This window comes from Vigna unguiculata, chromosome 9, assembly GCF_004118075.2.
Source record: "Vigna unguiculata cultivar IT97K-499-35 chromosome 9, ASM411807v1, whole genome shotgun sequence".
Lineage (NCBI taxonomy): Eukaryota > Viridiplantae > Streptophyta > Magnoliopsida > Fabales > Fabaceae > Vigna > Vigna unguiculata.
Window position 1 is genome coordinate 37841766 of NC_040287.1, and position 22638 is coordinate 37864403.

The 22638-nt window shown below is 34.2% G+C and overlaps 1 protein-coding gene across 1 annotated transcript; it reads left to right on the forward strand.

Annotated features, from left to right (window-relative positions):
• Window positions 1–1222: 1222 nt before the first annotated feature.
• LOC114196207 lies at window positions 1223–22011 on the forward strand. The gene is made up of 23 exons (XM_028086772.1): window positions 1223–3373; window positions 4084–4282; window positions 4393–4452; window positions 5239–5343; window positions 7858–7998; window positions 9660–9722; window positions 10672–10902; window positions 10988–11071; window positions 11666–11823; window positions 11992–12511; window positions 13493–13663; window positions 13812–13871; window positions 14940–15062; window positions 15532–15807; window positions 16551–16616; window positions 16992–17120; window positions 17202–18026; window positions 18105–18385; window positions 18559–18815; window positions 19720–19961; window positions 20078–20245; window positions 20772–21041; window positions 21548–22011. Exons 1-23 carry the CDS (start codon window positions 1530–1532, stop codon window positions 21692–21694), a joined length of 6420 nt encoding a protein of 2139 aa, XP_027942573.1. The 5' UTR covers window positions 1223–1529; the 3' UTR covers window positions 21695–22011.
• The last annotated feature ends 627 nt before the right edge of the window (window positions 22012–22638 follow it).

Consider the following 22638-nt stretch of genomic DNA (forward strand, 5'->3'; position numbering starts at 1 on the left):
TAAAATTTTATTTTACATATAAGATTGATAATAAATAATGTTTCTGTCTTATTTTATTCAAATTTTATTTTCAGTATCACTTATATCGAATTAACAAATATATATATATATATATATATATATATATATATATATATAATTTTTTAGTTTGGTAGATTGAATTTAATTGTAAAATTTTTGACTTATTATAAAATGAATTGAGTTGGATTCAATCATTTTCAATTCTGTTTGTGGTGAGCCAACTCGTGTATGTGAACCGAATTGGTTCATTTTGACATATTTAATTTTGTGTAGTACTCATATATTTAAAATCTAAGATTTTACTTAAAATGTTTAAATTTCTTGCTTCAAAATAAATAATTTAACACTTTTGTATTTTATATAAACGTGTGAAAAATTATATAAACGGAGTAAATAAAAGTTATTCTAAACTAACAATTTCAACCACTTTCATAGAAGCAAGAGGAAGAATTTAATAAAAAAAAAGAACATAAAGAAATATTATATTTTAAAATATTTTAATTCTAAAGTTAATAATGTATGTTAAAATGGGTTTTAACCAACGAGTTAATCTGACTCAGCATAGATTTAAGTTGGGTTGAATTGAAAAAAAATATTCAGAGAACTCACTAACATTTCTTTTACCAAATTATATATATATATATATATATATATTTTGATACTTTAATCTTTAAATATAATCTTCATATTAAATTATTCAAACAACCGATTTATAAATAATTTGTTCTAAAATGTATAGTTTTTCTATTTATATTTTGTTGAATAACACGACAAAAAATGTGTAATATTAACTATATTTTTTTGGACTATATTGATATTTTATTAAAAATAATTCATATATATTAGTAGTGAGTATGATAAAGATATTGGTTCCTGATTTTAGTATTTTATCTCATAGGTTACTTAAAAGTTTATTTAAATATTTAAATAAAAATAAAAATAATTTTTTTATGTAAGTTGGTGAACCAACCTACTTAACTCACCAACGCATAATAAATTAAATCGGATTGCAAAATTTCTGATTTACCATAAAATAAGTCGAATTAAATTTACTTATTTTCAACTTAGATCGTGGTGAACCATGAGCCTAGTCGATTTTCTTAGACATGTGTACACAAAACCTATATGTTTTTCCTTTGTCTTCATTTTAAATCTAAAAATTTGAACAGAAGAAAACTGTGTTTTCGTAAACAGCGTTAAAGGTAGTTTCTTTCTTTTTCTTTTGATTTCCCTCAAGACAAGCAACGTAATATTCTTCGTGTCTCCTTCGTTTCTTGTTCATTCTTCTTACCGCCACACACACACACACATACTTCACTATAATGGTTCCAACACCACAACCCACAATCAAGATCTCTCACTCATTTGAGCCAACAAAGCAAACCACATTGATTGCTGTTCACTTCACTTCTCAAGCTCCATGTTCCATTTGTCATGCGTGTTTTCTTCTGAATCGTTAAAGGGGGCAGAAAACAACATCTTCTCTTGCTTTATGAAAGAAGGAGACAATGAATACTTCATTTTTCGGGATTAAGCTTCGTGTTTCTTGGGACGGTAACAACACTGTCAAAAGGATTTTCCCCAGAAACAAGAGATGCACTGTTTCTGTGATACATGGTTGTTACCCATTGAGGCAAACTTTTAAATTTTGTGGACAAAATGTAGACTTGTTGAGGAAACGCCATGGTTCCGCAAGTGGGTGGAGGAGGTTTAGATGTTTCAAGGAAAAGGAACCACCTTTTTCTTTTAGCGTGAGTTATTTCACACCATTGTGGAAAGAGGGGCTCTTTTTGGTGAGGGCCTCTGTATACACTGCTGTTATCTCTGGTTTGTTATTATTGCTTTGGTTTGGAAGGAACAAAGCCAAGGGTTTCGTTGAAGCTAATATCTTGCCCTCTGTTTGTTCAATTATCAGTGAGTGTATTCAGCATGATGTTTGCTTTGGCAAGGTTACAAAAATCTCGCCATTGAGTGTAACATTGGAGTCGTGTTCGTTTGGGCCACGTGAAGATGATTTCTCCTGTGGCGAGGCTCCCACTGTTAAAGTTCGTTTTCACCCTCTTTCGAGTCTGTGGAGAGGGAAATTTGTGTTTGATGCAGTTTTGTCACATGCGTGTGTGATGGTGGTGCAGAAGAAGGACTATAGTTGGTTAGGGATACCGTTGTATGAAGAGGGCACTCAGATGCGGTTGTCAACGGAAGAAGGACTTGATCACCGCACTCGGGTGAGGAGGGTTGCACGTGAGGAGGCTGCAGCAAAACACGTGAAAGAAAGGGATGATGCAGCCATGGAAGCTGCAGAGAAGGGTTACTTTATGTCTGAGGAGAATTGTGGTCCATCCAAGGGTGATGATGATTTAAAGGAGATAGGAACTCATTCATCAGAAGGAACAAACTCCAAGGGTTTTTTCTGCATGAAGGAGGGGGAACAACATGGTCATCGTTGTGTGGACACAGGTGTCGATTATGACATGAAACATGCTGATTTGGAGAAATCATTTAAGGTGAAGTTCCCCGGAAAAGGACTAAAGTTTTGGTCCAGAATCATTAAAGGGCATGAAAAACAAAAATGTAAAAGAAAGGCTAAAAGGAGTGACATCAGTGCATCTGGTATTGCTCTTAGGAAAAGAATTCTTGAACAAGGTGCATTTGCAGCAAATGCATATTTTCGCAGTTCATATGGGAAGTTTGAGCAGCCTTCATCATCTTCTAGATTTTTTCATTCTAGAGATCGTGATACGCAGTTGGTAAAAAGTGATGTTGACAAAAAAGCTGTATCTTTTGCCAGTGCTGATGATAATAGAAACAATGATAACCAAAATGGAACACAATTCAGAGATCTGGAAATCTGGTCTCCTTCATCAAATGAAAATATCAATGGTCATTCAAATGATTTAAAATTTTCCAGTGATCTTCCTTCAAAAACAAGTGAGAGCAAACACGAACATTTACAATCTAGCAAGGATGTCGCAGAACATGCCAATGCAGATATTCGTACAGAGAAAAAGGAGGAGTTGGGACATCACGTTGCACAAAGTCCAATTGATGTTAGTGCAACTAAGGGCCAAAGAGATTTGATTTCAGTGAAGCAAACGTCTCAGTTGGCTACATATTTTGAAGTTCCGTTCAAGACTTTGATTAAAAAAATTGGCTTCACCTCTTGTTTTAGAAATATTGAAAAGAGGAAGTCTGAAATGGGTCTCAAAGTTGAAGATACTGTTTCAGAACATGTAGATAGGGTAGATGTTCAGCAGTCTGAAGGCCTAAATAAAACTCTTCCTGTTACATTTGATTCTGTTCATGTTAGAGGTGCAACCGTCATGCTGCTTGCATACGGGGACAGGGAAGTCAGGTGAGATCTATTATGACTTATTATTATTATCACTTATTATGGAAAAGAAATGATGTACTAACTTATATTTTTAATATGATACAGGTGTTTAGAGAGGTTACGCTAATTAGTAGAAAGAGAGATTGAGTTAAAACTGTGTTCTTGAGACAACACAAATGCTTTATTTATAGTGAGAGAAAAAAAATCAACATACTAAGAGATTTGGCATCCTTTAGTAATGAAGATACGATGTAGTAATAAATAAAAACGTTCCTAATAATACGTGTATAATTTGGATATTCATGATTATATAGAATTTGCTCTTTTTTCTATAATTATAATACTGCCCCTCAAGCTGGAACATATAAGTTGTCAGTGGCCAACTTACTCCAAATAATCAATCCTTGGTCCTCTTAGAGACTTGGTGAATATGAAACCCTTCACTAGAGTTGATGCTGAACTTTTAAATTTGTTAGCATCTTGATAATCTTCATATTTTTGGATAAAAAGGCGAGATGTCAACTTTTTTTAAGTAAAATATTCTTTTATTGATTGTAAGCTTGTGTCAACTTTTTTTAAGTAAAATATTCTTTTATTGATTGTAAGCTTGTGCCTTGTAGGTGAAGTCATAGTTGTAAATATTGAAGAGCTGGTTTAATATTGGAATTGAAGTCTTATTTTGAAAATTATGATCGATATCAATTTAATTGTTCTCTATGCTTTACTTTCAGGGTGATAGAGAATGTCAATGGCCATACGAAGTTTCATAACCACTACAACTGTATAAATTTAAAACTGAGTGGAAATTGCAAGACTTGGAGATCAGATGATAAAAGTGAAGGTGATGGCTGGTTGTCTGTTGACGTTTTTGTTGACTCTGTCGAGGAGAAATGGCATGCTAATTTGAAAACTGACCATCTTTTTGTCCCGGTAAGGTATATATATAGTAACCTGGAGTTTCAGTATTTCGTCATCTTCCTTAATTTCAATTAATTTGTACGGCTGGCATGTAGTTTATGTCTGGATCATGTTCTATGCAGCTCTTTGAAAGGATACTAGACATTCCAATAACATGGTCTAAAGGGAGGGCAAGTGGTGAGGTGTTTCTCTAACCAAAGTTTAGTTACTTTCAAATTCTATTTGGAAATGTTGTAATGTTGATTTTAATTTCAGTTGTGATTAAATTTTAGTGTATTTGCTGAGTAATACTTGTTGCTGATTCTCAGGGCTGCTATAAACCTAAATGTGCCTCCTAAACTAGAATAATTTGTTTGAGTAAGACCTGAACAATGGATTTGTTTGCTGTGCTTCTTTCCCTCCTTATTAGCTTTTATCTGTCTCTCAACAAAGTAAAACATAGTGCTTTCAACGACGTATTTTGGTTTACCTAGATCCTAAAGGACATGTTGCTCTGCATCAGATTGGAACTATGATTTATCATTGGTGAGGCTAACTGAAGCTTCAGTGTCCCTGGTTATTACTCTGCTCATATGGTTATCTAGAAAATAGCTTTCTTTTGGTTATAATTCTTTCAAGTGTATTATATGTTTAATACTTAAAAGCTTAAGGAGTGTTATGCCCATTTATAGCCTTCTCTAACCAAGCATGCCTATATTGTGGAGGTCCTTTGTAACTTTTACCTGGATATGTCAATGGAAGGTGCTTCCCTTGTACAGATTCAACTACATAGTTGATTATTATATATTGTATTTATGTTGTTTTAGAAACACATACATGTTATATCTTTTGGCTTAGGTTTTGAAAATTCAAGGATCTGATGTTACAACAAGTTCTTCGTACTTTTGATAATTATCTTGGCAATGACAGGCTGCTGCTTCCTAATAACTGGATTTCACCTGCTTGATATATTGATTCCCTATATTTAGGTTCACTTGTGCATGTCGAAGGGTGAAGCTTTTCCAAATCTTTATGGACAGCTTGATGTAACGGGGTTGAATTTCCAAGTGTCGGATGCTCCATCTTGTTTTTCTGTATGTCTTCCTCTCATCTACACTAGGATATCTTGTGCAATTCTTTTTTGCCATTTGAAACTTCTTTTGTGGTATATTTTTTATCCTTCGTTATATATGCATTGTATTTTATATTGCTCAACAAAAGTATGCTTTATATTTAAAGATGCACTTGAGAAAAATAAAGAGAGAGCAAATATATTTTAGAGAGCTCATTCAATGAAAGAGAGAAAAGGGGTAAAGACACTTGTCGGACCCTAGGTACTTTTATTTATAACTCAACATTTTAATAAAGCCTATTTTAACACTCTCGCTCAAAATGGAGCACACAAATTATATGTACCAAGCTTAAAACAAGTAAGTTCAATTTGAGGCCCCTTCTAGGATTTTGTTAACACATTTGCAAGTTGATCATTGGAACCAAGAAAGGGAAGGGAGTAAAGAGGTATTACCAAATGTATGACCATAAGCACCTGAGTGAATTATCCACGGACTTTGTCTTTACAAATATTGTAAATGAAAGCTGTTGACAAACTATGATTTGTAGATGATTGTGCTAAGTTGTTGGATTTTAACCTCAAATATTATTGATATTCCTCACTAGAAAACTTTGGTTCAACAATCTTAGATTTCAAGATATTGACTGTCTTGTCAGAAAAGCCGTGGAAAGAGTATTAGTTTCTTTAGAATGACCATTATTTTACAATGCATGCATTGAGGACGACTCCTACCACTATCACCATGTCCTCATCTAATGACATGACCTCCTTTTCCACATGTAGATACCATAGCAGAGGATTTAGCAAATTCTTGATATTTTCTACCTTTGAGAGCTATAACATGAAGAAGTCGTGTTCTTAAGTTTTCAATGGTTTGAACTTCTTGACCTGTTAACATGTGATCCTGAATATAATCAAAATTTGGATTCATTGCATGAAGGATCGTGAACAACTTCCAAGAACATCTTCAATTCTTTAATACCAGATTAACCTTCAACAATAAAAGACGTTATATCACAATCTATTTGTTTAAGGGATGCTAGCTTGTGCGCAAAATCATAGAGCCACTAAGTGCCATTTGCAAAAATACACTAAGCTTTTTTAAGAGGTTGTGTATGTTTTTATAGTTGAGGGTTCCACAAATTGCCAGAATAGAGCACAAAGTTGAAAGTCCAATTTTTGTCATTGTGCAGTATTTTCTTATGAGAACTTGCTAACATCTTTTTCCGAGTGATCATAAAACCAAAAGCCAAGAAACCAAAGTTCAATAGAGGTTGTCCAAGATAAATAATTCCTCCCATTAAGCTTTTCTAACGTAATGATGGGAGAACTTGAGTCTGTTGGCTCATAAGCCATCTACGATAAGAAAAGAGGGGGTAAAGTGGAAACTCTACAAAGAAAAAAGGGAGCCAAACAATCCACCCGTGAGGAAGGGACAAATAGGGGACAACGTATCCAGCTGCAGCTGCACAATGTCACTTTGATGGTTGGAAGATGGCATGTTGGCAAAGAGGCTGTGCATGGTTGCGTGTGACTAGTTTCTGCCTTTGGGACCCACGGGGTTGGCCGTCATCCAAAGAGACTCTCCTGATTCGGTGATCTTCAGAGAAAACTGTGACAGTTTGACAACAGTAGATGATAGCAGACAATGGTTGGACAACATTTTCTTTTGCGGAAAAGACAGACATGCAAAGTGGGATCAACTTGCTCCAATACCAACTAAAGAGAGACTACTTTTTATAGAGCTTATCCAAGTCTCTCTTAGGTTCTCATATTTATATAGAAATGGTAGATTCATTTGAGATACATTGAAAGATAGAAAGATTAGAAAACAAGCATCTTTGGGTCCCTAGGTACAACTCAAAACAACTTTTTAATAAAGTCTATTCTTATAGATGCCTAATTAGACTTTTATTTATTAGTTTCTATATGAATATTAGAAGTGTTGTTTACTCGTTAAATATGTGACATTTTTGTACCAGAAATAATACTTTAGTTTTTGACAAACAACGATATTAATTGTGAAGAATGGGAAGAAAATAGCAACATTTGTATCTTATTTGATGTGATGCACTGAATGGATGTCTGAAATTATAATTTACATGGGATGAGGGATCATGTTTGGTACAAACCCTAGCTGTGTAGGTTTATTTTAGTTTTTATTTCTGCTAATGAGTAAATAGCCTGCCCCAATTCTTGGCGTGCGACTATGTATTTGTTGGACAATTTTATTTAATGCCAATTGGTTTTAGTTGAAATTTGACACGGTATGGCATCTTTGGAGGGGGTTTTTGGGAAGTCTCACATGTCTGTCTCAATTCTTATAATGTGACATATCTGTTGAGCAACTTCATTTAATACCAATGGGTTTTAGATTAAATCTGACACATACTAGTAACCGTTGATGACTACTGGACCTTTGGTCTCGTATAAAGTGCTTAGGCATATTGATCTGCAGCAACTACATATTTCTGTTGCTGGCACGCTTAAAATTAAAAGATGTTCTCTTCTCTTGTTTATGTTCCTGCACTTGCAGAACACATCAGGAAGTTTATGTTTTCGTGGTCAAAGTATATTTCTACATAATACAAGTGGCTGGTTTGGCAGTATTCCTCTAGAAGCATCTGGAGATTTTGGCATCCATCCTGAGGAAGGAGAATTTCATCTTCTGTGTCAGGTACTCCCTTATGTGTGTGTGCTTGAGTTCAAAATTATTTATTTATTGTTAGAAGATAGCAGGGTCACTAATAGAGGGCTTGGTTTTATACTATGACTTGACCTTATTAGTATTATAAATAACTGCATTAGGTTATTGGAAAATGTGAGTAAACTCTGATAACACATTACTGGCCGTCATTCTTGCATTTTTCTAGTCTAAAATTTTAAAAGTTGACATGGTATCAAAGCACTAGTGTTCACCTTGAGGAGTATTTCTCCATTCTGCTGTATTAGGTTCCTAGAACTTAGTTGTATGTTCTCCTTGATGTCTTTGAATTTAGAAAATAAAAATAAGAAAAAAATGTTGGACAAGAAAAATTAATTGTATTTCTTACTTGTGGAACCATTACAACGAGGGTAAATAAATTGAGATACTAGGCTGATTCTGTACACTGATTTGAACCTAAGAATCAATCGAGAATGATTCTTCATAAAAATAATGTTCATACCAGAAGAGAGAAATTATAGCATGTCCTGATTCTAGATGCACCAGAAAATTGCCTGGTTCTGTTTGATTGCACACTCATCTACGCTCTCCCTGTATTTTGGTGATAGATATCTTAGGGGATTTCATCTTAGAATTTGGACCGAGGACCTATCTCAACCTTACAAAACCTGTTTGTAAGGTGAGAATTGTTAAAACTATATAAGTTCTATTTAAGCCATATCTCTGGTCAACATGGGACTAAACCGCCATCCTTGAGACTACAATTAAGGATAACCCAAAGAAGTCATTAGTACTGTGGCCTAGGAGGTCCACCTCTTGGTAACTCTTTGGAGGAAATCCAAGTTCATTGTAAAGCAAGAACTTGCATGTGCTTACAAAGATCAAGTGCTGAAGCTAATACTAAGCTATGACTTTCACTAAAGGTGAATTCATATGTTATAAACAACTTTTAAAAGTTGAAATGTTGTGCTGTGAGAGCAAAGCTATGAAGCTAATTTGTGACAATCAGAGATTTCTTCTAACCCAATCTTCCATAAACAAACTGAACATGTAGAAATTCACTATCACTTTAATGAATACTTTTGGAGAACTTAGCACATACTTCGTCAGGTTCAAGTGGTCTGAGTGATACTGGACACTATATACTATTAAGCATTGGCTTAGGTTTGAGTCTTATGGATGGAAAAAATGTGGTTAGGACAAGGGATCCCACAGGTGCCCAGTCAGGTTTTCTGATAAAGTAGTCATTGGCAAAGCTGGTAGATACTTCTTACTAATAATATAGTTATGAAAAATTATCAGTTGGCTGATTTGTTCTCAAGGGAGGGGGACCAAAAATATTTTATATCTGCACTAAGCTCGATGCTTTTGGTCAAGGGGATGTGTTGGAATTATAGATAACTTGATTACAATTAGATTTAGCTCGCTTTAATGCTTATGTTCATTGTAATCTAGGAAAATAGTTTAATTACCCTTTCTTGTGAACAGTATTCTGTATTAGTTATTTCTGTGTATGTGTATCATTGAACTGAGTATGAAGCGTGCACTCTATAATGTTCACTCATAATCAGTCTTCTATTGTTTTTGTCTTCAACTATACTCTCCTCATTGAATTTGAGGAAAAAGTTACTGTTTTTTCATCTTCCCTAATACATTGTTGATCAACTTTCCAGGTTCCCAGTGTTGAAGTGAATGCGCTGATGAGAACTTTCAATATGAGATCTCTCTTGTTTCCTGTATGTTTTCTTCAGTTTGATGCATTAACTTAGACATGTTCAAGTTTTCTAGTAGGTTGAACGTTTCCATTTTTATATTTTTTTCTTTCTTTATGTTGCAGTTTTTAAATCTGAAAACAGTGCCATTAAAGTCATTCATAAACTTAGTTCATTGCTTTCAATTTTTCTGTTATTTTTAAATTGCGGTCCCACTGTACCATTATTTCTATATACTCACCATATTTCATAGCTAACACATGGCTTTTTCTAAAATTTAGGTTAGATTTTCCAAAGACTTTTGTGAAGCAGAAGCTGTCTATGACTTTCATAGAAGTTAAATAGATTTTTCAAAATTTAGACATAATGTGCCTGATGTCAATTTCCACTGTCTCCTAAAAAAGTAATTTGATTAAATTTGGTCCCCACAAGCGTCTCGTTCTTTTGTTTTAGTCCTTTTCAATTTGGTCTAAGCCAGTTCAATCTCAAAAGCTAGATCATAAGCTTTACTCTACAGGCAAAATGAGATCTCAACAAGCTCCTACTTGAAAACCTTACATTTTGATCCTTATATTTTTATAAAACTGATCTCAACAACCCTACCCATTCTTTAGCGGGTTGGGTCAATTGGATTAAGATTTTGAAAAACTTTCTTTTCTTTTATTATAAGTTGTAATTTTCAATTATCAACCTAATTAAAAAATAACACAATCTTCACAAAAATAAATTCAAGGTTTCGAGTAAGCCAATTAGTAAAGTCATAACAAGTTAATCCAAACTAATTCAAGACATGAAAAGAAAAACATAATGCAATTTGTCCAAAACACTAGTATTAGAGCGAGTCTCAAGTCACCCATACTAAACCTATTATCCAACCGCTAACCGAATTTAATTGGGTCAGGTTGGGTCATCAGGTAACCCGAGCCAATGAACATCCCTAATTTTTTTCATAATCAAAGTTTATTGATTGCAGCTTGCAGGATCAGTGACTGCCCTTTTTAATTGTCAAGGCCCTCTGGATACTCCTATATTTGTGGGAACTGGGATGCTTTCTAGGACATCCTCTTCTTTACATGTGGACACTCCTACAACTGAAGCATCTGAAGTACTTGCTAAAAGTATGGAGGCTGGAGCATTGGCAGTATTTGATCGTGTGCCTTTCTCGCATGTATCTGCCAATTTCACTTTCAACACTGATAACTGTGTAAGTTGAAAGTGATAATAATTTTGCACTCGGTGGTTCATAGTTTTGACTCGTTGTTTGGTAACACTTCCACTGCATAGCACAGATTGCTGATTTGTATGGAATCAGGGCGAGCCTTGTGGATGGTGGTGAAATTCAAGGGGCTGGGACAGTGTGGATATGCTCAGAGGTATATTATTACCTGTAAACTATTTAATAGTACTTTTTTTTTTTCTTTTCTTAGCCATGAAGTAGCATGCTTTTATTTAGCAAATAGTCACCACTTTCTTTTTCCAGTTTCCTAGAATGTATAGAGGTGATACCATGTTAATACAATGGTGGATCACCAATGTTTTACCCAATTTACAATGTTATATTTATTTCTTTACTTATTTATGTTGGAGAGGGACTTCTTGGAAGTTTTTGCTTAGCCATGTAATTTTTGTCACCATTATTCATACTCCTTTTATGATATGTTTTTTTAGGTAGGGGATGAATTTTGTCAAAAAATTATTTTCATTTTCTGTCACTTGTTTGCTATGGATACAAATTTATTCTCTCATACTTCATAGGTCATCCATAGTCCATATATGACTCAGTCAAGTAAAAATATCACATGAAAGGTAGTTATTCTCATTCTCACAAATCAGGATATTAATAGGTTTCATTGATTGGCTAAAACAAAATTTCAGAATGTGAATATCTTGTCCCATGTGTATGCCTCTGCACCAGTTTTCTTTACAGTTTTCCCTCACCCTGCTAGTGTGTAATAATTTGTTCTCAGGCTTTGGATGATGACAAAGCAATAGATGCAAACTTCTCAGGAAGTTTTAACCTTGAGAAAATTATGCTTCGCTATGTTCCCAGTTATCATCATTTGATGCCACTCAAATTTGGGGTTTTGAATGAGAACACAAAACTTTCAGGATCTCTTTTAAGACCGTAAGATTATTCCTTTATCACCACTCAAAATTGTTGATTATATTTACATTAGCAATGATTTCTCCTTTTCTTATTATCGACATTTCTTGTACTTCAAGTTGGGGCCTGTCCAACTTGTTAATATTGCTTTCCTTCTCAATTAGTTGTTTTATAATTTTTTTATTGCAGGAGGTTTGATATAAAATGGACTGCACCGACAGGAGAAGGGTCTCTTAATGATGCTAGAGGAGATATCATAATCTCCCATAATTTCATTACTGTTAATTTTGCTTCAGCTGCATTTGATTTGTATGTGAAAGTTCAAACTTCTTATTCTGATCATTTCTCTCTTAGAGAAGAGTTTAATGCATCGAGAGCCATTCCATTTATTGTTGGTGGAGTTGATTTTGATTTGCACATGCATGAATTTGAATTCTTTAGTTTGGTTACTCCTTATGTGATGGATTTTCCAAGACCTTTGATTTTGAAAGCAGCCGGAAGAGTCAAGTTTCAGGGAAACCTTTTAAAATCTAGTACCACTATTATTGAACAAAATTTTGACAAGAACAAGAAACATGTGAGTATGTTGGAGAAAGGAAATGCAGATAGTCTCGTTGGGGAGGTTTCAATCTCTGGTCTCAAAGTTAATCAATTGATGCTTGCACCTCAGTTGTCTGGGTCGTTGAGTGTTTCTCCCGAATATATAAAGGTGACGAATAAAAGTTTCTCCGCATAAAAGTTGTTTCATTTTGAGATATTATGAACTTAACAAACTTGCTGCCTGGTATTATCAAATTGTAGTACAGTTCTGTTTTTTAGGGATGGGGGGAGGTGTGTTTACAAAATCATGGACTAGGATTCTGTTAAAGAGATTTGAATTGAATAAATATGGGTGGGGATGGGGGATATAAGTTCTTGGTGAAGGTTTTTAGATTCGTGAGCAGTTAATTGGCTAATGATTAATGTGTTGGAAGAGCTGTTAACAAGTAATTGCTTGTTGACTTAATGAATCAGTTGAATGGTTAACTGTTCCTTACTGGCAATATTTTACCAAGATTCCTTTTTGAAATATCTATGGATCATTATGTTTGAAATTTTGATGGATGAAATCTCTAGATCTATTCCAGCAAGTGAATATGTTTCAATTAATCCTCTCTCTCCTGTCACACACAACCAAAATCGTTTTGAGGATGTTTGGTATATAAAGCCTGGTGAGAAGTTTCCTGAACCTGATTTATGTGCGAGTGTTAAGTTAATTTGTAGATTTTTGTTGGATCTTGCTTCTTTCGAAAATAAATTTAAAAGGTTGAATTTAGACTTCAGGATGAAACTCTCCCAGAGAATTATGCAGGCCCTGCTTTGCTTATGATTTTTGTCCTTTGGTTAAGGAAAGTGATTGATATGAACATAGTTTTATGTGTAGGTCAACTCATCCACATGTACACGTGAATTATATTAAATGGGATATTTCTCCTTTGTACAATTTATAATATTATTTATATTTGTATTTTATTTCAAAAGGATTTTTCCCCCTCGGGTATCCATATTTAAAAAATGTAGTTATTTAGTTAAGGGTATAGATGTTTATGTCTGTAAGTTTCAAACATCCTTATGAGAAACAATTTCAAATTGTCTGGCTTTATTCTACATATATGAGTTTTTCTAACTTCCATTGTTTATTGGAGTGTAGTTAAATGCCTCTGGTAGGTCTGATGAAAGTCTTGTGGTGGATTTTGTTGGCCCGCTACAGCTCAGTGGAGAAAGTGGTCTGAAAAGTGGAACAGTGTTGTCCGTTTCCCTTCATAAGGGACAATTGAGGGCTAATGTAGATTTTCGACCGTGTTATTCAGCTAGCTTAGAGGTACTTATATTCAAATATTAGATTGAATGATTGAATCTAGATATATTTGATTCTGTGCTGGCATATTTTTAGGCACCCTATGAGCCCAAACGTTAATGTTGATTTTTTTTTTTTTCATTTTTCTTGCTTTTGTGGGCTGTACTTTTAGGTATGTCATTTTCCACTTGATGATCTGGAGATTGCTTCTCTCAGGGGAACTATACGTAGAGTAAGCCATAATATTACCTATTTGACTTCGTAATGACTTATCATTCTTGTCTTTGCTAGACAGTTCTATGCATATTTTTATCATTTGACCCAGTTTTGTCTGGATTATACGGTTTTCAGTGTTCTGCATGAGTTATTCATCTGACTCAGGATCTTTTAGAGTAAATGCAAGAGGGCTTTGAGGACAATAAATGACTATTAGTAATTGATACCCATCCATCTCTAATGTTAGAAGATCAAGCATTGGTTATTTCTAGTTAATATCTCTAGCATACCTGCTTATGTAAATAAAGTCCTTTGGGCTTAAAGGATTTACTCAAAACAGTAGGCTCTAATTGGTGTCATGGATCAGCATCCAAAAAACTCATTATTTGGAGAAACTATAATATTTTTATTAATAAGGAGGTATCAGTGATGGTGGTAAAAGAAATGTACTTTTATTTAAGTATATAAAGGCATTACAATTTTTCTATTATTTGAAAACTGACATATACACCATAGTTTGTAAAGTTAATTTTAAAACAAAATTCCTAAAAATAGGGAGTGTATCTAACATGGGGCTTGTGGTGACTTTAAATTATTTTCTCCTGTTTACAATTACAATAAAAAGCAAACTGGATTTTTGACAAAAGAAAAATGGACATGAAATGAAGGAATCCCTTTCTATAGAGGTATGCGTATGTGTATTTTTAAGATAAAACATAGCAAAGCAAAGGTGCTCATAGAAGAATTGCATAAAATATAGACGAAAAATATGCAACTTTTGCCATTTCTATCAGATTTGTTGTTTTTTAACCTTTTGATCTCTCCCGTTTTCTGTTCATTCCTGCCTGAATAATACATGGTCAAAGCATGATTTAATAGTTAATGAAAATAATGTGGTACTTTTCAGCTAGTTGTCTTTTTCCTTTATTTCAGGGAAATATGCAACTTTTGATATGTTGCTACTTCATTTACTTCTGCCTTTTTCTGTTCAGTCTTGCCTGAATGATGACTAGGTTAATGCGTTATTAACGGTCATGAAATAAAAGTAATGTGGTTTCTATCTGGTTGCCCTTTTCTTTTTCAGGCAGAAATCCAGCTTAATCTCCCAAAAAGAAGAGGACATGGAATCATATCTGTACTTTGGCCAAAATTCAGTGGGGTGATCGGTGAAGCACTGGATGTGGCAGCTAGGTGGAGTGGAGATGTTGTGAGTACCTAAGTTCATTCTTTTAGATTGAGAAGTGAAAGCAAGCAATGTGACTGAATGCATGTGTCATTATACCCAATGGAGTGTATTGTTATGAGGAGAGGGTAACAATTACAACAAAAATAGTTGGCTAATCTCTATAATTCTTTGAATCCTATAATTGTTTTGTTAGCCAAAGAAATCTACAATATGTGACACATTCTCTCAAGTTGAAGCATGTATAAATCATATGCATTGAGCTAGATACAAACATAAACAATTAGAGTACCCCTCAAAGACTTAGTGAAGTCATTTGCTGATTAACTATTAAAGTTGGCAAAATTAGTGATTTCATTTTGTCAAATTCAATTTTATTATAATGGCAAAATTAGTAATAATGGCATTAAATAGTGGTTATGTTGCACTAATATCTGAACTGCACGTTGTGCTATGCTTGTTACTGATTGTCAGTTGATGCTCTATTGTTCAGATCACAATTGAAAAAACTGTTTTGGAACAAAGCCACAGTTATTATGAAATACAAGGAGAATATGTATTACCTGGCACTCGAGATTGTATTCCTGTTGACATAAAAGGAGATGGAATTTTAGAAAGGTTTTTGTCTGAGCGTGTTGGTAGTGTTATATCATCAATGGGTAGGTGGAGAATGAAACTTGAAGTTCCCAGAGCTGAGGTTGCTGAGATGCTTCCTCTTGCAAGGCTTCTATCTCGAAGTATGGATCCTGCTGTTCTTTCAAGATCAAAGGTTGTATTATGCTTTATATGTCTTAATTGACAGATTCTAAGTCAGTTGATTTAGATACTTTGCTTCTGATTCAATCTTTGTAACATGTAACTTGGTTAATTCAGAAGTGTAGCTGCATGGTTTATTTGTTACTCCTGAAAGGCGTGGCTATTATTGTTGTTTCTGATGCACTAATGTTGCTAATACTTTCTTTTTAGTTAGTAGTGTGTGTAGTTGAACCCGTTCAGTTAGGATACAGATTCATTGTTGCAAATATTGTATTGCTGAAACCTTTGTATGTGAAGTACTAGTTTTCTTGGAGGTTTAGTGGGGTCATATTGTTATTAAATCTATTTACTTTACTGGACTCAAAGAAAGTAAACCCAAAAGTAAGAAAATGCATACCTAATTCAACTTAGTCAACAAGAATACACTATAGGATTGAAGAACCTGAGTATATAAGTTTTATATCACTATGCTTCTGTTTCTAATCAGCCTCGGTTTTGTTATGATTGTAAATTAGTAGAGGTTTCAAGGTCAATAACATACTTGAAGTACGTTTTTTCCCTGTAATTGTCTGTTATATATGTTTTCAGGTAAGTATCTGCTGAAAACTTTAATGATTGTCAGTCATCCATTACATATCTAGACTTTGTGAAAGATTATATTTTATTGCTTGTCACCCCAAAACCTGCTGTCGATACTGTATACTTATATTTTAAGAAATAGAATTCTGATTGTGCATGTTACAATGTCCCTTGTAGGATCTTTTTATTCAAAGTTTACAGTCAACGGGATTATATTCTATGAGCACTCAAGAACTGCTTGAGGTATCATCGAACAATCATAATATTATACTTTATTTTCAAAGGGCACAATACTTCATGCATCCAAGTTTGTATTCCCAACATGAAGAGCATGTGTAATGTTTATTTATTGAGGACAGAAATTAGATGTACTTCTTCAGGTGTTATTCTTCAATCAAAATTGGGGTTTCACCTTGGTAAGCTATGTATTAAAAGTTTGCGATAAATTTCAATATAAATTACCAATGTAAAATGCCAACTCTAATTAAGAATAACACCAAAAGCTCCTAAATTGTATCTAAGTTTTGTACATATTGATTCATAACATTCATGATCCAAATGGCTTTCACTGCAAAATTTGTTTTTCTTTTTCTGTCATTAATGACATTTAACTTGCAGTTAATAAGGGAGCTTCACGTTCCGTCAAATGATGTTCTTGACCATCTGAGCCTTCCTGGTTTACTTGAACTCAAAGGTTGCTGGCATGGTTCCCTCAATGCCAGTGGTGGAGGGAATGGAGACACCCTGGTAAAAGTTTATTTGTTTCTGCATATTGGGAGTTAGCAAAATCTTCTACTTTTTGAAGATTGCCTTTCTATTCGATTTCAGGCAGAATTTGACTTTCATGGTGAGGATTGGGAGTGGGGAGAATACAAAACTCAGAGTGTCTCAGCAGTTGGTACTTATAGTAACGATGATGGTATACACCTGAAGAAAATTTTTGTCCAGAAGGATAATGCCACAATTCATGCTGATGGAACTTTCTTAGGACCTAAAACCAACCTTCATTTTGCTGTCTTAAATTTTCCTGTTAGTCTGATACCAACACTAGTACAGATCATTGACTCTACAGCAAATAATGTTGTTCATTCTCTGCGGCAATTGTTAGCACCCATTAAGGGGATCTTGCATATGGAGGGAGATCTTAGAGGAAGTTTAGAAAAACCAGAATGTGATGTTCAAATTAGGCTCCTTGATGGTGTCATTGGTGGAGCTGTTCTTGATCGAGCAGAACTTGTTGCCTCTCTAACCCCAACAAGTCGTTTTCTATTCAATGCAAAATTTGAACCTTTGATCCAGAATGGTCATGTACTAATTCAAGGATCTATTCCTGTTAATTTTTTCCAAAGTAAAATGTTACAGCAAGATGTAGAATTAGACAAGAATAGAGATACTTGGGTTTCTGAATGGGTGAAAAAGAACAAAGGGACCACAACCACCAACCATGCCAGAGACAAAAAAGTTTCTAGGCAAAGAAATAAAAAGGGTTGGAATACTCAATTAGTAGAAAAGCTTAAAGGTTTGAATTGGCAAACTTTAGATGTTAGAGAAGTCAGGGTTGATGTTGATATAAAAGATGGGGGAATGATGCTGGTAACAGCTTTAACTCCTTATGCCAATTGGCTTCATGGCAATGCTGATATCATGCTTGAGGTGGGTGTGGTGAATAAATTTTTGTGAAATAATTATTTTTACTTCTCTAAAGTTTTGTCATGTTGTTTGACCTAACAGGCCAGAGGTACAGTTGATCAACCGGTGCTTAATGGATATGCATCTTTCCGTAGGGCAACTATATCTTCACCCATGTTTCGAAATTCACTGACCAACTTTGGTGGAACTGTGCACATGAAATCAAACAGGTTATCCATCACCTCACTGGAGAGTAGGCTAGGCAGAAAGGGAAAGCTACTAGTGAAAGGGAACCTTCCTCTAAGAACTAAGGAAGCAGCCCTTGATGACAAGATCGAGTTTAAGTGTGAAGTTCTAGAAGTTCAAGCAAAAAATATTTTAAGGTTGCTTCTTTAACTTCTGGCACTAGCGATCTAAATTGTCTCGACTTATTAATGGATGTATCTAGCTGATGTGATCATTAAATCTCAAATATTATAGAATTTTGATAATATAACGTTTATTTTGTTGTATGTTATTTGCTTATGATTTTTATTTGAAAAACGTACTTTGTCAGTGGTCAGGTCAACTCCCAGGTGCAAATAACTGGTTCCATATTGCAACCTAACATTTCTGGAAATATTAAACTTAGTCATGGGAAAGTATATTTGCCACATGATAGGGGTGGTGCTTCTACTAATAAATTCCGATCATTTCAATCGGAACTTCCAAGTGGCGGCATTGATAAATCATTTGCTTCAAGATATATTTCGCGGTATTTTGGCTTGGAATCTGCTCCTCCAATGGTCAAGATTTCTCAAACTTCTGGCTCTGGTAATTCTTTACATGCTTGTTGGATTAGCATGTCGTCTCTACCTGTCCTTATAATAATTCTCTAAATCAGAATGGACTTGCCTATTATTGCAAATGTATCACTCTCATGCCTCTTTCTATAACATTATAGTTGACTCTGGATTTCTGCACCGTTACATAATCTAATGACTCTGCATTTATTAAATCTAAATCAGGCATATTTATTTTTTCTCAAATTATTTTGTTGCTGCCAACTATGTGAAGTTAGTATTGTGAATTTGTGATCAATGTAACTAAACAAACACTAGTGAAGCACCACCAAGAAGCTAAGACCATTCTATCCCAGATAAGCAACGTTGGCAAGAAACTATCCTCTCATGTATTACATTTTTCTCCAACCAAAGGCTCTGAGCTGCTTCATATGTAGCACATTTTGAACAAATTACTAGTATTAGCTCTGCGAATTATTGCAGCTATCCTCCCTCATATTTGTCACAAAATTGAAATCGGTTGCACCTTATTCTTTTCATAAACTTTCTCATATAACTTTTCCACAAGCACTTACAAGCTTAATTGAACTTGGACATACCTACTGGGTTTACAAGTTAATTTGCTGACTATTTTTTTTGCTATGCTATGTAGTTCATGATACATTTGGAGATGCCAAGATCAATCATTTGTGCAAGATAATGGAGAACAGAATATAAAGATTAAAAAATAATCAACCATAGTAAACACCTTATCTTATATTCTGATCTATAATATCCTCAAAACATCTAACTCATCACAATATGATTGCTTTGTCTATACATGTGCTTGTGTTATTTGAAAAATTAATCAAGTTCACTGTATGTTATTTTTAAGATTCATTGCTTTTTTTTTGGGTTCTGATGATATTTTACCTTGAAAAAAAACCACACGGAAGTCAATGAGTCAATTCAGGTAGAAAAGGACACGGAGGAAGTGCAGATAAAACCAAATATAGGAATCGGCCTTTCTGATTTGAAGCTTGTTCTTGGACCAGAGCTGAAGATAGTTTATCCTTTGATTCTTAATTTTGCTGTTAGTGGAGAGCTTGAGTTGAATGGTCTTGCCCATCCAAAATGTATAAAACCTAGGGGCAAGCTGGTATTTGAGAATGGTGAAGTTGATCTAGTTGCAACACAGGTTTATGTTTAATCTTACAACTCTTATGAACAGTAACCTGAGACTAGTTTTGTCTTCATTTCTTCCCTTACTTTATGGACCCATTGTTTAGGTTGATTAAATTCATTTAAATGCAGGTGAGGTTAAAACGGGAGCATCTCAACATTGCAAGGTTTGAACCTGATTATGGACTAGATCCAATGCTAGATTTAACCTTGGTTGGTGCTGAGAGGCAATATAGAATTCACCGTCGAGCTAGCAATTGGCAAGACTTTATTGAACAGGATACACTGTCACCAATTGAGGTAGATGATACTGCTCTCTGTCATCTTGTATTTACACATGAAATAAATCAATTATTAATTTACAAGCATTCTCAATGGCAGCACAACAACTTCACTCATCTCACAATTAATAAAAGAATGAAATATCATAATTGTATGAGCCAATTTAGTTTTTTTTTTTTTTACCAGTTCACTAATTAAGCATTATCAATTAAGAGTTATAAATTGTAATCATATTTGAAGCTTGAGATCCCATATCCTCCCTATTGGGTTTAGGGTTCAGAATCAACTGGTCCATTTTAGTGTTGGAACAGAACCTTGAGTTGATTAAGCTCAAAACTTTCCAATTGAAGTGTCACAAGTTACTTTTGATTGGGAACCACTTTGTGGACAATAACATTCACTTTCACAGCAAATCTCCATGTCCCAAAGCTTCTCTAATTAATTCAAGTTTTCAAGTTGGTTAATAGTTTCATCTGTGAAAGATCAATACTCATGATCTTTCTTTCTAGCAGCATGGTCTTGTTGATTGTTTCAAACCATGCAGGTTGCCAGAAGACTTGATAGCCAGTTAGCAGAATCCATTTTGGAAAGCAATGGTCAACTTGCCTTTGACAAACTTGTAACTGCTACTCTTGAAAAACTAATGCCACGAATAGAAGGAAAGGGAGAGTTTGGCCAGGCTAAGTTGAAGTGGGTTTATGCCCCTCAAATTCCTACTTTACTTTCTGGTGCTACAGTTGATCCTTTCACTTTACTTGCTGATAATTTAACGTTTGGTACTGACGTAGAAGTCCAGCTTGGGAAACGTCTTCAGGTAGTTATAATCAAGTTACTTCTTATTTCTAATCATTGCTTTCCAAGAACTGGATTTATTCTTGTTTCAGCCAAATTCTCTTGTCAATAAATCCGTATCAGTAGAGGGAAATTGTTAGTTGTAGTATTTCTTTATTAATAAAGCAACAAATGGCAAACTTTATTTTGAACTGATAGTTAAAATGTAATGGTGAAGAACATATAGTGTATATGTTACTACACATACATATATAGTGTAATTTCTGTGCTCTGTCTAATATATTATCAATCAGTAAAAAGTATAATAGGTATGGCTTTTTTAAGGTAATTATTGTGAAAGTTCACAAACTCACCAAACATGACCATTTGTAATTAGAAGACAGTATAAAATATCTTTATTCTTTGGTTATCATGTCCTCTAGTTCTTCTTACATCTTATTTGCCAAATTCTTTCAGTGTTGGAACTGCAGACACATTTCACTGGTAAAAACTTGTTATCATCTAAAGCAATTGTTTTTCTTCTTGCAGGCCAGAATCGTTAGGCAAATGAAGGAGTCACAGATGGCAATGGAATGGACCTTGACCTATCAACTAACAAGTCGCTTGCATCTGTGTCTAAAGCATGGCTCATCCAAATGCATACTTTTTGAATATACTGCTACATCCCAGGACTAACTAACACCAGCACCTTCCTTGGGAAAATTAGTCTTTATCTTACATGTTTTGTTCATAGGTTGGGACTTTTGAGGGTACTCTTTGTATTTTAAGAAGTATTTTTCACAGGTTGAGCTTGTTAAAGGGTAGCTGCTAATCTAAGGAATAGTATCCTTAGTTTCTTTTTGAAAAGAAATTCAATGGATGAAGAAAGGCATAGACAATTGGAATGAGGGATGCAGTGTAAGAGGTCGTTTCTTTCAACCTCAGAAGTAAAAAACCCTCGTACCATGTCAGAGATTCGGGGCAAGTGTAACATTTTTTTATGAAGAAAACTATAATAAAAAAAATTGATTTTACACTTTTTTTGACAAAATCCTAGAAGAGACTAATAATTATAAACATTTTCAAGTAAAAAAAAAAAAAGCTATACAATTGGTAACTCTAAATTAGATTCTTTTTTTTCCCAACCTTTCTAAATTAGATTCTTTTCTCCCAACCTTTTTAGGCATGTAAAAAGTAGCAGTTTCTCCTGAATCCTGAAAACTTTAGGTCCTTGGATTGTGGACTAATGGTACTTAAGCATATCCTGTAAAAGATATTTGGAAAGTACTTTCTTAAATTGTTTCTAAATTTCATTACTTTGGCAATTAATTGTTCGGGTTAAATTGAAATTAAGTAATTCTGATTATTTATCTTTAATTTCAATCATTCCTTTACTTTTATTGTTTCAATTTATTATAAATTCTAAATTACCAAACAGGAGAAGAATACAAAATATAACCGATTCCTTGTTTTTATTTTACTTTTGTAAATTTCAGAACTTTAGGTGATTAACAATTAACCTAAAAAGGGCTAAATATAACATTGAGACAGATTAAATGATAAGACAATTGCTTTTTCCTAGAAAGTTCACATAATATTACACCAACAGTTTACAGAATATATATATATATATATATATA

Bases quoted from the DNA above. Each gene is read 5' to 3' on its own strand.
- LOC114196207 (XM_028086772.1), top strand. From the start codon at position 1,530: ATGAATACTTCATTTTTCGGGATTAAGCTTCGTGTTTCTTGGGACGGT. The intron at 13,872-14,939 runs GTAAGCCATAAT...TTTCTTTTTCAG, and splicing joins TCAGGGGAACTATACGTAGA to GCAGAAATCCAGCTTAATCT. The intron at 18,386-18,558 runs GTTGCTTCTTTA...GTACTTTGTCAG, and splicing joins CAAGCAAAAAATATTTTAAG to TGGTCAGGTCAACTCCCAGG.